Here is an 18,025-nt window from a genome sequence, read left to right as displayed (position 1 = left end):
CATATATTAAATTATTTTAATAATTCCTAAACCCACATGACTAACAGGAATATGAAACACTGTACATAATGGTTTATATACTAGAGATATGTTTTCTTCTACTATTTTAATAAAAGTTATTCATTTAGTACTTAATTGTTACTTTACACTTCTCAGGAAGGACATAAGTCTCCTGTCACTATACTTAATTAAACACAGTGTCCTAAGAGACTGCCTTCTAACTGCATTCCCGATGGTTGTTGCTTGCTTACTAAAGCAATATGTAAATCAATGGTTAAAGCTTTTATTACACAGTGATTCCATTCTGCCACTGTGACCAAAAGTACCTGACTGCTGACCAAACTCTCTGTATTCGTTTCACCTTTTCCCCAAATCTCTGTTAGGTTCTGAGCTCATGCCCAAAGCGCTCTCCACCAGGATAGTGGGAGGCATTTGGTGGTTTTTCACACTTATCATCATTTCTTCGTATACTGCTAACTTAGCCGCCTTTCTGACAGTGGAGCGGATGGAATCCCCTATTGACTCTGCGGATGATTTAGCTAAACAAACCAAGATAGAGTACGGCGCGGTGGAGGATGGTGCAACCATGACCTTTTTCAAGGTAAGTCCTGCTGGTTATCTAAAATTAATCTATTAAAATGATAGAGTGCAAATGAACAAATCTCTTACACACTTTAGTAAAGAGTGTAAGAGCAACACTTGTAATTTATTCAGAGCAAATAATAGCGTATTCCTTAGGGGTGGAGAGGTGTATACAACATTATACATGACCATCAAAGCAAAACAATTCAGTACTGCAAATGGCAAAGAGATTTTGTTTTACAAGTATTCTATTTTTGGTTGGAAGTCAATATGGCCAAAAGTAATGTTTTCTTTCAAAAGATTTTATCTCTTAATGTAAAACAAATAATATATATTTATTGAAGCATGATAACATATCATATGATTTCACTCTGATGAACAAACTGAACTAACAAGCAAAATAAAGAGATTCATAGGTAGAAAGAGTAGGATGAAAGTTATGGAGAGGTTAGTTGATAGAGGGGTAGAGCAAAAAGGAAAAAGGTCTCATGGATGTGGACAACGGTGTGGTGACTGCAGGAGGGAGCCGGTATAAGAGGGCTAAATGGTAATGGAAAAATTCTAAAATTAAAAAAAAAGGAAAACTGATAACCAGGCTTGGTTATTCCAGAGAATGGAGTGATTTCATGTAAAAATATTTCCATACTTACAATTCTTTGTGAAAATGAGACAAGGTGTGCTCATTCAGAAGCCTACAGAAAAAGAAAGAAAATAATGGCAGAAAGAGAAAAGCATAAACATTTCCTGTTTTCTACGTTCATCCATTTAATATTCTGGATGGCACAAACCCTAAACATGGGCTACCCCATTGAACTTGCAATGGTTTCCAGAGGGACAGCTATGTGGAGCATTGATTTTTTTTATATTTAGAGATTTTATTTATTTATTTTTAGAAAGAGGGAAAGTAAAGAAGAAAGAAAGGGAGAGCAACATCAATATGTGAGAGAAACATTGATCTGTTGCCTCTTACCTGTGCCCCATCCAGGCACAGCCCCTGTAACCCAGGCATGTGCCCCTATCCAGAATGGAACTAGCTACCGTTTTCTTTTGTTGGCCCCAATGGAGCCACAACAGTCAGGGCCAGGTGAAATATTAAATGGAAGGTCCATATCCAGGCATATTTAATGCCTTGCTTTCCTCTTTATTATTACTCTCCTTACATCAACTGATTTCACTGGACCAGAGGAGACCAAATGTAACTCTAGGGAGTAAGTATTGCTTCATAATTACTTTTATACTTTACCAAGTATTTTTAAATGCTTTGTAAGTTAGGCAACTTAAACATCAGTGTTTTCCTTCACTTTTCACACAAATGCAATTGGATGTTCAAATAAAATATGCAGTAGAAGTGGGTATTTTAAAAATAATTGACTCAAGCTGTAAAATAAGTGATTTCATCAAACATTAATCACGTGCCTACTGAGTACCAGAAGTTGCACTACATGTTGGTTATTCTACAGCAAATAAAATCTAGTTCTCACTTTTAAGGCAGTTATAGTTCAGATGGACACATGGCAGTCTAATTCAACAAACATAGATCTGGGTTTTATGTGATAGAAAATAGCAGTTTGCCTAATTATATAATTTTATTTGTCAAAGTTCTTACAAGACTAAATTAGCTACTTGTTAAAAGTATTAAAAGACATCAAATATCCAATGAATAAGATAAATTTGACTTAGTCAAATTTGTATAATTCTTAAAATTTAATTATTTTCAAAGCTCATATGGCTTGGCTAATGCTTGGTGTGTATTCTATATTTAATTAGAAAATAATTAGTATTTAATCAAATTTATTAAACAATATGGGTAAAGCATTATGATCAGTATGGTGCTATTTAATAACATTAATTATAATTTAATTGTCTCAATTTAATATTTAGAACTAATAGAGATTGCTTTTCTCATAGTTTTTAAAAAGAAATAAACTGTTGAAAATACTAAATATGCATTGTGAGTAAATAACATTGTAAAGAGTAAATATGCATTTAAATTATTATTGTATAAAAGGGTCTTTGGAAATTGTTTGTAAAATGATGTGTGATATCATACTAAAGTGATTACTTACACTTCACAAATATTTCAGAATTTTATTTTTGTTTTACAGATATTTCCTTAAATATCTTAAGTATTAAAGCTTTTATATACTGCAAAATTTTTCTAGAAATTAAAAAAATCTTTTTTCTCATCTTTAAAGCTTTTTTTTTTTTTTTGGTCTTCTGAATCTTTCTAGTATTGTGTTTTGTTTTGTTTTGTTTTGCTTTGTTTTTGTCTTTGTTCCATTGCTCTCAGCAGTGTCATTTTTGCATGACTTCACTTTTCCTTGCCACCTATTTTTCTTCTTACTCTTTCACCTCTTGTTGTTCTTTCTCACATACAATGGTGCTCCCAGCACCCAGAGAAAATGGACACGGAACAACTTTGTGTTTGCATCAGTGAAAGACTTTCTCTCTTTAGAATCAAAGCTTTCTAGATTGTACATGAGTCATAATAGAAACAGTGTGGTGATAATTGCTAAATTCACAGTTATTTTATGTTGATAATTTTATCACATGCTGAATTCTTACTGTTGAAATTACTATTTAAAAGGATACATTAAATGCTGGTTTTTGTTTAGTTATTTTAATGTAGCCCTAAATAATACTAATTTCAACCTTATATTTTGACTTGTTCAAATACATACTTATACTATAACTAATAGGTATGAAATTTTAAAGAAGCCCTAGAAGTTTGGAATTGAAGGAATTGCTTGCTCATTTTGAAACTCTACACTTGACCTAGAGACTATGGTGTATAGTCTGTTTACATTTGATATCATTCTTTTGTGTCTTGATTAACAGCGATGCTTACAGACACTCTAGGAAACACCCTCAAGGCATATTCATTTCCAAGGAATTTCCCTTCTATTTTTTGTAATTTAATGAGTCCTGGTATTAGCTAATTGTTCTGGAATGCTTACTTCTAGAAAATTACTTTAAATATGTATACTTTTGTTATATAACCCTTGTCATTGAAGGGTTAATTCCTTCATACTGCATAAACAGAGGCAGTGTTAAATAACCATTCCACAATATTAAGTAATTCCTTTCCCAAAGAACACTGTAGAGTGTATTCATTGAGATTACATGTATATTCTCTTTAAGAAAAGTTTTTCTTCTTTCCTCCTACATTCACACACATTCTTCTCAGGGGTATATGTAAAGCCATGACTGGCAAAGTAGCTCAAAATTTAGCAGATGATGTTTCTTCAGTGTTATTTCATTTAAACAATGGAAAACTGTATGGCATCACCAATTTGTTCTTAATTGTATTTAGACAATAAATTAGCTGAGGGCCCAATGATTCTATTGAAAAACACATTTGAAACCTATATAATCTTAGTGACCAGTGCCACCCAATAAATTTAATAATATAAATAAAAATAAATAAATAAATTTAAAACTACAATAAAGAGAATAAAAAGACAAGCCTTATAATTGAGAGATGATGTTTGTCAAACATGACCTTCAAATGACAAGTATTCATAATAAAATATATAATGAAATCTTTTAAATAAAATAAAAATATAGACAACTGTGTTGCAACCATTCAAGGCTGGACAGGGTCATGGCATTTGGGCAGAGGGAAGAATATTCATGGACACATGGGGATGCTTGACATGCCTTTATTCAAGGGTGGCCAATCCACACACACTGCAAGCAGAGTGTCCCCGTGAATGTCTCTGTGTGGCACACTGCATGCCATCTGTCCCCTTGCATGGCATATGTCATGACACCCAGCATGGAGTCCCTACGTGCTTAAGTACTAGAGGCAACCAAAGCCAGCTTCAAGCCAAAAAATGATATAACATAGCATAATTCTGCGCATGCAGATCCACTTCATGTTATGGGAACAGTTTATGAGACCCAGTCTCAAGGTTATGAGAACAATGCTTATCAGGCTCATTCAGGCTTATGGGAAACTGCTTCCCTTAGTTACCCAAACACCCTGGGTAAGGAAGCCAGACTGCCTCCATTTACTCTACAACAACACAATAGAAATTTGACAAAAGATTTCACTATGATCCTGGCTGGTGTGACTCATTCGGTTGGAGCTTTATCTCATGGATGGAAGGGTTGTAGGTTTATTCTCAGTCAGGGCACATGCCTAGGTTTTGGGTTTGATCCCAGGTCCATGAGGGAGGCAACCAGTTGATGTTTCTTTCTCACATTGATGTTCCCCCCTCTCCCTCTCACTTGCTCCCTCTCTACCTTCCTCTCTTTCTAAAAGCAGTGAAAACAATGTCCTTGAGAGAAGATCAAAATAAATAAATAAGTAAAAATTAAAAAAATGATTTCATTATGCATTTTATAGAATGAGGGAATGCAGATAAACTATAAACTTATGAAAATATGCTTAACCTCATAAGTAAGGAGGAAATTGAAAATTAAAATTGAAATGAGATTATCATCACTCAGCAAACAGATCAGCCCAAGTGAAATGGTCTTACTATACAACATGTTAGCAAGGGTGAGAAATAGTTGAAACTTTGACACAGTACTAATGAGAGTGTAAGTTGGTGCCACCAATTGATCTTTTTTCAGAATCCCTATATTTTCAAAATGAGTCACATGTTCCACAAAATGAATCTGAGTCCCTTGTTTCTATATGCCCATGACTCAGGATTTCCAATTTCTAAATTGGAAAAAGGTCTGGCTTTTTATCTATGAATAAATATAGTCTTCCAAAAAATATTGTAATAGAGAAGACACATGGTCTTTTTTGTGGTGGTTAAAAAAAATTCTACTACCTATTACTAGGATATTTAACTGATATCCAATATCGCTCAATACTTCTGAAAATACAATCTACAGTTTAGAATAGTTGTTAGGAATTAAAAAACAAGGCTATGAAATCAGAGAAACCTGAACTTACTTACAGGCTCCACCACTTATTAGCTGTATTTAGATAAAACACTTTTGTAAACCTCTGACTCCTCATTCCTAAATAGTAATGACTATCAGGACCATTCTCCCAATATTTTTTGCACATTAAATAAAAGCTTTGCATGATGTGCTAAGCACCCAGTACAAGCTGAATACATGTTAGTAGAATACATGGTTAATTTAAAGAATTAGAATTAGAATGATTTTAAGCACTTGAGTAAATTATGTTTCTAATGATTTTAAGCAGTCAAATAAATTATGACCAACAATCAGATGACTTTAACATACATTAAAATAGATCACATCATGTTTATCAAATTTAAACTGCTTCATTCTTATTGCTCTCATGGGAAAGAAATATTTTCATATTTTTTAAACAAAAAAAATGTGGAGCAATTTTTAGAATCCCTTTTCTAGACTCTGTATTTTGAAGTAGTATACAGTGCTCCCTTATCCGTGGGGGGGATGTTTTAAGACCCCTAGTGGATGCCCAAAACCTAAGATAGCACCAAACCCTATAAATACTATGTGTTACCTATGCATACATACCTATGACAATTTAATTCATAAACTTGGCAAAGTAATTGTTTAACAACAATGACTAATAGGACTATGGAAACATGATAGCAATATACTATAACAAAAGCTATGTGAAGCTGCTGTTACTTTTTCAAGATGTTCTATTGTAGTGTACTCACCCTTGTGATAATGTGTTATGCTGCAGTGTGTATGATGGGATCCGTGTGATAGTCAGAATGGTACACGATTTAATACTTATGGAACTGTATTTACCTGTTTTCTCTGTATCTGTATGACACTGGACAGCAGAGGGCAAGGACGGAATTACTGTCGTTCACACTTGGATCTCTAGTTCCTAACACAGATTCTGCATATGGTTTGGGCTGTATTAGTTATCAATTATCACTATTAGTTATCAATAAAGTTTTAAAGCACCACATAATGGTGCTTTAAAAATACTAAAACCTGTTAGTGGCATCTAATATAAACCTTTATTTAGCTTACAGGTCAGTTGTTCTACTTCAAGAAACTTACTGGCACAGAGAATTTTTTACGTTTTCAACAGACTTTGTTTCTTTTACACCACGGTCAGTGCTTTTGTCAATACCATCGCTGCTAAACCTTTATGGCCTTTAAATTCATCGGAGTCCATTTATAATCTAAAACCCACACCCATTGTTTTTTTCAAGAGATGTGTCTCTATTGATTTAATCATTGCTATTTAGGGCTAGAAGGTCTTTATCCAGAAGAGAAAATCTGCAAGGATTGGCCCTAACTTTTTCAGAGGTCATAACGAAGCACCTCAAGGCAACATGATTAATTTGATCTTTTAATTAAGGTCTGACACCATATTGGAACAATTCTGAGAACTTACTTAGAATGGTGAGGATGAGAAACACTTTCCTTAACTGACCATGCAATTCCTAACTCTGTGTCACCTCTAAATGATGTTTGCAAGCAGCCCAGATCTTTTAAATTAGTTTTTCTTCCTCCTCATTCTTTGTTCTTCTTCTTATGGTTAATCTCTTTTTTTTTTTTACTACTTTATCCTATGTAGCTAAAAGTAACCCGCTAATACATTAAATATTTTGTTATTTTGTCCGAATATTTTTAGCCAAATCTAAAAGATTATTCATGTGTATTTATCTTCCAAGTTATTAGAAAGCATACTTTATAAATGTTATTTGTCCATATATTCACAGATTCTAATTGACTTCATTGTCATCTGCTTTGTGACCCTAAATCAGTGTTACACATTTGTTTTCCTTATGGCAGCATCTCACTTCTTTTACCAAATTTTGTTCACTTATCCATTGGAGCAATGAACATGGTTGCATTAATTGATGGAACACCTGTGACAGAGGGTTTTAGGTAGAAAGTGTGATTACTTTCAACATTTTTCTATTCTGTAGAGAGCTGTAAATGTTTCTTCAAAATATAGAGTCAATTTATTTGTAAATCTAGATGATAGTATTGTGAGTGCAAACAAGTGGATTCACCCATCTGAGGGGAAAGCTTTGTCTTTTGGTACTGAGCAGCAATTTCTTTGCTTTTCCTGTGTGCCTCATCTCCCTCTTTAGGAGAACTCAAAATCCATGCTAAATGCCATCTCATTAATCTTCACAATAACCTCTGAGGAAGGTAAAGAGCAATTCTCATTACGCTCATTTAACAGATTAAGAAACTTAACAATGGAGAGGTTAAGTGACTTATTAATTATGAAAGCTATAACCAAGGGACTCATAGTATCAACAACAAAAGTAATAGCCAAACACATCATGGCATAACCATCCCCGCTCAGATGGATGAAGTGCATTAGCTACTTGGACTCACCCACATGACCTCAAATGTTTGCTCATATTAAATTTCTAAAACATTTGCCTTAAGCCATTAGAGCACATGCAGCTATAACATGTACTTTATAGTCTGCTACTTCTTCTGTGCTCAGAGGTTCAGTGGTCTCCTGAAATTAAATTATGCCGCGGTGACAGTGTAGGTTTTTAAGCCTGAATGGCTTGTGTGGCATGCCTGTAATGATTTTTGAAAGCTTGAGTGATTTTTGCTTTTTAAATGCCAAAAGAACGTAAGTAATTTTTGAGGTGACGGATAGAATGTAAAAAATTGGCAGCTTACTGCAAGTATTTAATAAATAAATTTAGAAACATACACTATTTACTAGGTATTTCCCATATTTTTCTTCATTTCTACAAAACAATATTTGTTTTTATGTGGACAGTGGTGACAATGTCAAGGTAATATATGTACTATGAAGAGATTTACATGTTAGAAAAGTAAATTGTCAAAGTGGCATGTGTAGTGTACTTTCAACCTTGCAAAGTATTTTTTTAAATGAGTATGCTTCTTTTGCCATATTAGTGGTAAACATTTTGAAAGTTTCATTTTGCATACATAAAAAATTGACTTAAAATTATTCTTGAAGATGAGAAAAATCATCTAAAATTAGTTTTGAATTTATTTTATTTTTATTGAGAGAGAACTAACATATAACATTGTGTAAGTTTAAGGTATATGACCTGTGATTTGAAATATTTATATATTGCAATATGATCACCACCAGAGTATTAGCTAACACTTCTATCACATCATGCGATTATTTTTTTTGTGGTGAGAACAATTAAGATTTAGTCTCTTAGCAACTTTGAATTTTAAAATATAGTATTACTGACTATAATCAGTGTGCTGTGCATCAGAACTCTGAAACTAATTCCTTGAATGCCTTTTAATATTTTCTATAACAAATTTCTAGTTAAGCGGGGTCATCAAAAAAGAGGCTCAATAACTATTTGTTTGCACATGGACAGAAATCAGGTGTGCCCTTCATTATGTACCATATTTACTATCATGCATATTATAATCATTTTCACCACTACCTAGAAGGGATTCTTTGACAATGCAGTAATTAAAATTTCATAATGGTACTTCAGTAAGTACAGGGATGATTTATTTCATACTGGGTCATATATGAGTTACCCTGTTTATTTAGGTGTTACTAAATGGTCACAAAGCTTTACTTTCAGGTCATTTTTTAAAAAACTTAGAATAACTGTATGCTTAGTGATGACACCTTCCATTTCTCCCCAATAATTTAGGAAAATGTCTCACATTTCTGCTTTGGGTTTCATAAGGAGTATATTGTCTTTGTTCCTAGAAGCCAGTTTAAAAATGAAATAGCATGAGCATAGGCATATGATCGCTCAAGTTTTGTAGCTAAAATGTTTGACTTATTAATAGGTTGTACCTACCTATGCATGTATCGTACACTCTAGACCACAGCCCAGCAACATTAGTGATACTGACTATTTTATCAGGAGCCCTAGTAAAAGCACTCCTACTTATGCGGCCAGTCCTTTTTCTACCTAAGTCTCAAGAGATGTGGCTGTGCCGCAACCAGGAGGACTGGACAGCATGTACGTTCAGGGACATACAGTCTTGTCTATGACAGGCAATCACATCACTCTGGTAAGTAAGGAGATAGTCTTAATTATCACATCACTTTGCTTTTTCAAGGGATAGAGTCATTATTTGGTCCTGTTTGGGGTATCATTTGATAAGTTTTAAACATCTTTAAAATATCCATTTGTTTAAATCAGCAGTCTCAACCTGTCTGCACAGTAGGACATCAGAATCACTTGGGGAGCTTTAGAGACTGCTGAGGCCCCAAGCCCCTCTCTGGGCCACACAGATCACTGAGGCTCCAGGCCTGTCTGTAGGCCAAGTAGATTCTTGAGGAAGGATCCTGAGCATCTGAATTTTTTTATTACCTCCTCTGGTGATTCTACCATGTAGGAATAGTTAACTTAATTTGAATTTTGAACAATGCCTTCATTATTGGCATTAATAGTTGATAACTGATTGCATTAACTTTGCTCTTTTCATATTTGGGTGGGCATTTTTCTCTTCTGAAATACAGACTCCACAAAATATCAGAGAGAAACATGAAATAATCTGCTGACCACACTCTTACTTCTTCTGAATTATTTACCTAATTGTCTTTAAAGCCCTTTCAACAGAGATTTGCAGAGAGTAAAAATCAAATCATAGTTTCACTTCTGACACCATTCCTGGAAGCCCCCAGTAGGTGTGCAGGGAAATTGCCTTGTGGCAGGACGAAGGTTAGAACTTTCTTCTTTCTCAGAGAAGTATCATGGGGTAAATCTTGACTGTTACTTGTCTCTTTAACGAACTTTGAGAATTTATATTTTCTATGGGACTTAAGGAGGGAATATATTTACCTTTTCTGTATAAGCCATTATTGCAGGTTCTTTTACTATGGGGAATAGGAGGGAAAATCAGAGAAGAGACCTGCAAGGGGCCATATTAGAATTGAAGGACTGGACATGTGATTTAGGGGTGTGCCTAATGGGAAGCAGATTCAAAAGAGATGAAGTATTGGGTTGACCAAAAAGTCCGTATGTTTTTTCTGTAAAATAAAAGACATGTTTTTCATTTTCACCAATAACTTCATTGATTTGGATATTTTGAGTATATTGGCTATATCCTGAATAGTATAACATTGATTGTTCTCAGTTAATGTCTCAGTTTGATCTCTGTCAACTTCAACTGGTCTGCCTGACCTTGGAGCATTAACCAGAGAAAAATCTCCAGCACAAAACTTCACAAACTACTTCTGACACATTCGATCGGTCACAGCACCTTCTCCATACACTGCACAGATCTTTTATTGTGTTTCAGTTGTGGTTTTACTTTTCATAATATGGAGAAAACGTCACTTATTTTCTTTATTCTTTGATATTAAAATGGTTACATGAAAATTTACCAAATTTGTTGTTTTTTTAAATGTACACTGATATGACAGCCATCACAATACAATGTAACAAAATTCTTTAGAATGAAGTTAGAGATACTAAGTACTACTACAACCATCTTATTGAAAAAAACAAATGAACTTTTTGGCCAACCCAATACCTTACTCTATGGGTAGATATTGGTAGGTTCTGAGCAACAATTAGAGATTTGGGCTCATGTCATTTTCTTGCTTGAGCTTATTAAACTACCCTATACAATTTAGTGAACTATTGTCACTCCTTTCCATGTTGTGGGAAAAATGCAGCTATATTAGTTGATAGGGACAAATTATAACATAATTCTAACTGACATGTTCCTTTGTGTCACTTGAGGTTACCTCGGTCTCCATCCCCCCTACAGATCTAAACTGAAACAAAACACTCCTCAAATATGGTGTGGTGCTCTAACCTGGGTGATGGAAAACAGAGTATTATTAGGCTTCCAAGACAAACTCTGTTTCTGCTAATTTGCTTGCAAGTTACTAATTAGAAAAAGCCTTATAGCTATTTAGAATAAATAGAAACTTTATTTTGTTTTTCTTTCATGCATTTAATTTATTTATTGAATAATTCATGGATAATTTATTTATTGTTTTAATTTTTCTATGTACTTACTTGAATGAAATTTAAGCTTTATGGTTGAACACCAATGTTCAACTGATTAGTCAGTTTAGATTAATGATTAAAGCTATTATTAAAGTTTCATTTATTCATGTTGATGTCTTGTTCATTTTCTGTCAGACACTTTTTCTAGGAATCTAAAAGATATATCTCAGCAAAGATTTTTATTGCTATATCCTTTATCTACTTCTCCAAAAGTATTTTTTATTTACTAATGGTGTTAAGCTACTGGTTGTGGGTAATGGATTACTGTTAACATTAGGTTAAATGGGAATATTGTGTTTGATAAAATAAGTTTCTGTTTTAAAAGTGTTATAGGCTTTGTATATTTTGGAGATTAACTCAATTAAAAAATGGGAAAAGGACTTGAACAGACACTTCTCCAAGGAGGACATACAGAATATCCAAAGACACATGAAGAGATGCTCAACATCGTTAGCTATCAGAGAGATGCAAATTAAAACCACAATGAGATACCACTTTACACAGGTCAGGATGGCTATCATAAACAAAGCAACAAACAACAAATGTTGGAGAGGTTGTGGGGAAAAGGGGTCCTTAGTTCACTGTTGGTGGGATTGCAGACTGGTACAACTATTATGGAAAACAGTATGGGATTTTCTCAGAAAAATAAAAATCGACCTGCCTTTTGACCCAACAATTCCACTGCTAGGATTATATCCTAAGAATCCTAAAACATCAATTTCAAAGAACTTATGCACCACAATGTTCATAGCAGCACAGTTGACAATAGCCAAGAGTTGGAAGCAACCTAGGTGCCCATCAGTAAATGAATGGATCAAAAAATTGTGGTACATATACACAATAGAATTCTATGCAGCAGAGAGAAAGAAGGAGCTACTACCCTTTGCAACAACATGGATGGAACTGGAAAGCATTATGCTGAGTGAAATAGGCCAGGTGTTGAAAGACAAATACCGTATGATCTCACCTTTAACAGGAAGCTGAACAACAAAACAAACAAGCAAGTAGAAAAAAAAACAAAGACACTGAAATAGAGAACAAGGGGACAGTGACCAGAGGGGAGAGGGAAGGGAATTTAAGAGGAAAAAAGGGGAGGGATTTGGAGGAACAAATAGGAAGGACACAGGGATGAGAACTAAGGGGGATGGAAATGGGAGGGAGGTGGGGAGCACAGGGCAGGGGGGGCTGGGATGGGAGAAATAGACAAAAAACTGTACTTGAAAAATAACTAAATAAAATAAAAAAACATTAAAAAACTAAAAAAATTAAAGTATTATAGGCTTATTGGTGTTTAATGTGGTTTTGATAGTAATGCATTATGTTTGAGGTAAATATTTAAATCAATTTTTATTATGAATTTAATTAGCATAGTAAAGAAGTTATTCTTACCCAAGAAAGTTGTCTCCCTTCCCCACTCTCATCTAATACACAGTCTCTTGTATGTGAGGCCTGATCTTATGTTTATTACAGAGATTTGCATAAGGCCTACAGAAACCCAAGACCATTTTACTCTGTTCCCATTCCTAGAAGGAAAATGGTGCCTTTGAGTAAAGCTGCTCCAGCAGACACTGGTGTTTCATGCCAAGTTACAGCCATCAGTGGTGAAATAGCAGATGTGAAGGCCGGTAGGCATCAGAGCATATGAGTCAAAGACCTTCCTATGGGAAAGAGAGTGCTTCATTACACTCTATCTGTGCTATGAACATTGGTTCTATCAAGCTAACTGAAAATTAGAAGATGATGGGTTTTATTACCCTTGCTCTGCCAGAGTGAATTCAATAGTTAAAAAGCAAGCGATAATCCTATTTGGGGAATTATAAGGAGTGATTAGAGTCTCAATGTATTTAAATTTGGAAGGGCCAACAACTTCTGTCTCAGCTTCTCTAAAATGTTTGTGGGACAAAAGTTTAATTCCTCTCCAATTGTTGCCTTTTCACTATATACCAGTGAAGCTTTGAGACTCTTTAATTGAAGAATAAGTTATGTGTAAAATCTGAGAAATAAAACTTTTTAAATTTCCTTGGAAAGCCAGTGTGTGAGGCTACTGCTATTCCCCAATACACCATGGTTCCTTCTCTCATTTGCCCTCCTTCCTCCATCCTTTGCAGGGACCATTCTTGCTATTTGTCACATCAGGATGGCAGCTTAAACATGGTGTTGCACCTCATCAATCTTGGGAGAGAAGTACCTACAGGGAGTAAGAAAATTCAAAAGTCAGTTAATATAGTGATGTCGAATGGCATGTCAAGTGCTGCATAATGGATAATAGTTGTTGTTGCAAGAGTATAGCCACTGGTTAGGCAACAATTTGGAGGGAATTTGAGAAGGACATATTTTTGGATACAAAGAAGTAGGCTGAAATAAAAATTAGTAAAAGTTGTTTTCTTAAAGTGTAATATAAAAAGTATAGTATATTTCTTAGATAAAAATAATTAAAATAAAATTTAATTTCTTCTCTATAAATAACAATAAAAGCATCATTTAGTATTTCTAAAACAAATGTACAAACAAGTAAAAAACCCAAACTCTCTGGTTTGCAAATTATGTGAGGAATTATATTGGTATTGTGGCTAAGAAAGATCTATTATTCATGCTTACTGTTTTGTTTTGTGGGAGATACAGTTGTAGGATATCAAACAAAGACATTATTTTAATTTTTCTAAATTGCCTGTTAATTGCAGGTGTATATTATGTGGACTCTGACCAGCAGGGTCCGTGTGTTGTGGCTGCAACAAACAAATTCACACAGACTATAGAGTCCTGTAGAGAAAAGGGATAGCATGGCTGCTCTCTGGGTGAGAGAGGGCCCTGACCCAGGCCTGGACAGGCTTTTATTGCTTTTCTGGGCACATTACATTGAGGATGGTCCTCATTTACTATGCACAGGTTCGCTTTAGGTGGTTACCTTTACAGATAACAAAAGAGAGGATGTTGCTAATTACTATAAAGAAAAGGATATTTGCAAATGCAAGGGGAAAAGTGGTTGAACTGGTTACACTCTGTGCTTAGGAGGTTTAGCTCAGATTATAGGAAGTTACTTTAAAGTTATGCAGTAAATTTTTTCTGCCTCAATTCAGGGTGAGGGATTTTTAGCAAAAGGCAAGCCTCAAAGCATCCTAGGTATAATGCAGGCCTGATTCCCCATGGGATAGCAGATTTACAGACTTGATTCCTGTGTGCCAACTCACACTCCACTGGTTTTCTGAATCAGGGGCTGCTACATTTGCCACTGCCAAGTGGATAGGTTCCCTATATGTACACACTGAAACTTCTGCTTAATCCAGAATATCCTTGGAAGTTAATATTTTTGATCTTTCATGCTCTGTGATGTCTTTTTTGGGGGAAGCTATCCTTTTGTTGTAAATACAATTTATACTAATTAGCATCTTTGGTCAGCTGAATTTTCTTTGTTTATTTGTTTTTCTATCCTTTTCCAAATGTCCAAATAGTAGTAATATCACTTTGTTCTCTGGTCTTAAGAGTTGGTTTTAAACATCACATGGTAGTTAATTTGGCTCTTTCATTATATTATAAAGCAAAATAAAGTTTGCTGTTATCGCTCCTCCATCTTTGATGCTTAGACTTTTATTTAAGGCAGCAAAGAAATGTTATTCCCCCTTAGAAGCAAAAAACAAATGTAAGGTCATGAGCGGCTCTGTTACTCAATGATTTCAGCACTTCATCATGCATATTTAAAAGTAGCAAACACAAATCATAAACCATCCCTAGTATTTTTAATATCCTTCCCACTAATCTCACACAGATTGGAAAAAGGACAAAATAAAGTTTAGAGCACATTAATAGGCATTGATAAATGAAAACAATGTAATAAATCCCTCAAAAATACTGCTTTAAAATATGACTAGATTGAACATTACTGCTAAATGTCTTAAAAGAATCAGATTCTAGAATTACTCTAATTCCTCATTTTGCTCTAACATTTGTGACTGTGGCAGTGCCTACAGTTGTTTAAATGTCTAATGCATACTGAGCAGCACTTTGTTGGCCTCCCATTTCAGAGTAATTCTTTAATCATTTTGTAAGTAAAGAGCGTTCCAGATGAGCAAATGCATCTGCACATGTATGCACACATGCATGATGAGTGTGTTCTGTAAGATTAAGACATGCTGCCTTAATTGGAGTTAAATTATGGATAATTAAGTAATTTATTTTTTTATAACTAGTTTTCATATTATATCTCTTTTAGTGGAAGAATAAGTAGTTCAGAAGTGGCAATAAGTAGCAATTTTACATTTCTTGACAGCATATGAATAATGTTTTATTGTTATTAGTCTATTGTATACAGCATAGCATTAGTGGAGTTCAGTGAAAAGGGTTGATTATATCTAAAGGTAGGTGTTTCATTTATTAAATATTATAATTACAGCTGTTTAGAGGCTACACTATAAATTAGTTTGTTTTACAGGAACCTTGACTGTTTTCAGAACACTATGAGTTTATGCTTCGTTTTAATTTTTTTACAAAACAATTAAACAAAGACCAAAGAATTGGAAAGCAGCATTAATTTTGGATATAAAGGATTGTTGAGTCAATGCAAGGCACTTTAACATAATGGCTAAATAGCATGAAACAACATAATAAAGCCCTCAAAAATACTGCTTTAAAATATGACTAGATTGAACATTACTGCTAAATGTCTTAAAGGAATCAGATTCTAAAATTACTCTAATTCCTCATTTTGCTCCATCGGTCATCTGACACTCACTAGGAATTTGCTTACCTCCTCTAGGCTTCTGTTTTCTTACAGGTAAAATGGAGTGTGAGTATATGTCTTCTAGATTGCTTATATAAAACACTAAATATGTATTAAACTTCCAGTATGTACCTATAGTTATCCTTATTATAAAGAGCTTAATAACAGAAATATTAAACTCTAATGATGAGATAATTTCCCTGATGTAGGTGCTCATATTCTTGGAAATACATTCAGTTTACTTATGCTTAATACCAAGATCTGACAGTTATATTTTCCTGTCTTAATAATTTGATCCTGATTGTAGGTTATTTTAAAATATTCTGGATTGTTCTCTTGTACTACTTAAAAATTAAAATACCTTATAAATCTAGTTCCATTCACACATTATAGACAGCTTTTTAATTAACAGTCTTTTTTATTAATGTGTGAGATTTATTTTTACAGACCATTCATGTTCAGAATGAATGCTTAAGTAGGGAAAAAACCTCCCATGTTTAAGTTTCTTCCTCTCCATAAATATAAACATGATAATATAAGTGTTTCTTTTTCACTTAAGAAAATAATGCACATGGCTTAGGCGAACGACAGAAGTTTAGGAAAACAAAGAAAAAATATCCCAACTCTAATGTACAAAGACAGTTCTTAATATCTTCTACCAATAACCACTTACATTTTATCTATAGATTATTTACATATTACAGCTTTTTCTTTTTTCATTGTTAAAAACTTTTAGGTTTAATAAAGGTGCACAAATTCTTCCGTTTTTCCTGAACATATAATAATGCTCTTTTCAAGAATATGCTTTAAAGGGTGATCATCAGTAAAAGTGTTATAAGAATGTTTTTATAACATTTTCAGATATTGTTTGAGATAGATTACAAAACAAATAGCCTTTTTGTAATTTTTAAACCTATTCATCTTACCCACTGCAAAAATTAAAAGTACATTTACATATAAACACATATGTACAACAGAAAAATCACAACTTAGATAACTAAGTGATTAGAATGCTCATTTTAATATATATTATAATATCAGACATTTAAAGCTTTAAATATTAAACTGAAACATTTAAAATTAAATTTTAAAGAAAAATTAGTAGAGATGGTACTAAATTTATCTGTTTAGGATCCCTAATATAATCTCACCTTCAAGTGAAAGGAAAATAATGTAATATAAATGAAACGTATAGGAATAGCCATTATTAGCCTTTCTCAGTTAAACTATATTGATGTACACTTAGGAGAATGATCATATATAATACATATATATTTATCTGTTAGCTGAAATTTGTCTAGACTTTCCATTTTTATGAATTTAGAAGACCACTTGCATGACTACTCTTCTCAGAAAGAGGTGCCAGTGAATGAATTTGGATTGGCATTCAGTGTCTCAGTCAGCAAGGGGTTCTGTGTTAGTTTATATTTTTAAGTGTTTTAAATTGATATTTTTATTATATCTTACTTCTCTTTCAACACTAGAAGACAATACCCCAGCCTGACTTCAGCAATCAGATACCAGGGGAATTAGGGGTCCATATTGTCAGAATGAAGGAGGGGACAACCTAGATGGCCATGAGTAAGAAATCAGTATGGTTAAAAACAACCATTTTTAGATCTACTGGCAATATTCTAATCCTTAGACAGATAGTTAATAAAAGATTCCCCCAATTTGTTGATAATTATAATGATGTTGAAAGTGTTGATATTTATGACATAGGCCCCCTTGAAATTCAGGGAAATCACTAGAGCCATTTATGTCTGTGGGAAAAAAGTGATTTAAGAAAACCAGCAAAATTCATATTGAAGAAGCCAAATAAATTAGTATTAGGAAAGAGTAACTCTTCTGAAGT

At 33.8% G+C, this 18,025-nt stretch overlaps 1 protein-coding gene across 1 annotated transcript in view; it reads left to right on the top strand.

The window, feature by feature from the left end:
- Positions 1–18,025, top strand: part of GRIK2 (glutamate ionotropic receptor kainate type subunit 2) — a 592,671-nt gene that overhangs the window by 498,479 nt on the left and 76,167 nt on the right. The window contains exon 14 of the mRNA XM_037135552.2: positions 384–601. Within this exon, the coding sequence (XP_036991447.1) occupies positions 384–601 (218 nt within the window). The remainder of the gene's footprint in view (positions 1–383; positions 602–18,025) is intronic.

Source organism: Artibeus jamaicensis, unplaced genomic scaffold (assembly GCF_021234435.1).
Source record: "Artibeus jamaicensis isolate MK-2021 breed Jamaican fruit bat unplaced genomic scaffold, CSHL_Jam_final contig_387, whole genome shotgun sequence".
In the NCBI taxonomy this organism is placed as follows: domain Eukaryota; kingdom Metazoa; phylum Chordata; class Mammalia; order Chiroptera; family Phyllostomidae; genus Artibeus; species Artibeus jamaicensis.
This window is presented reverse-complemented; position numbering and strand designations above follow the sequence as displayed.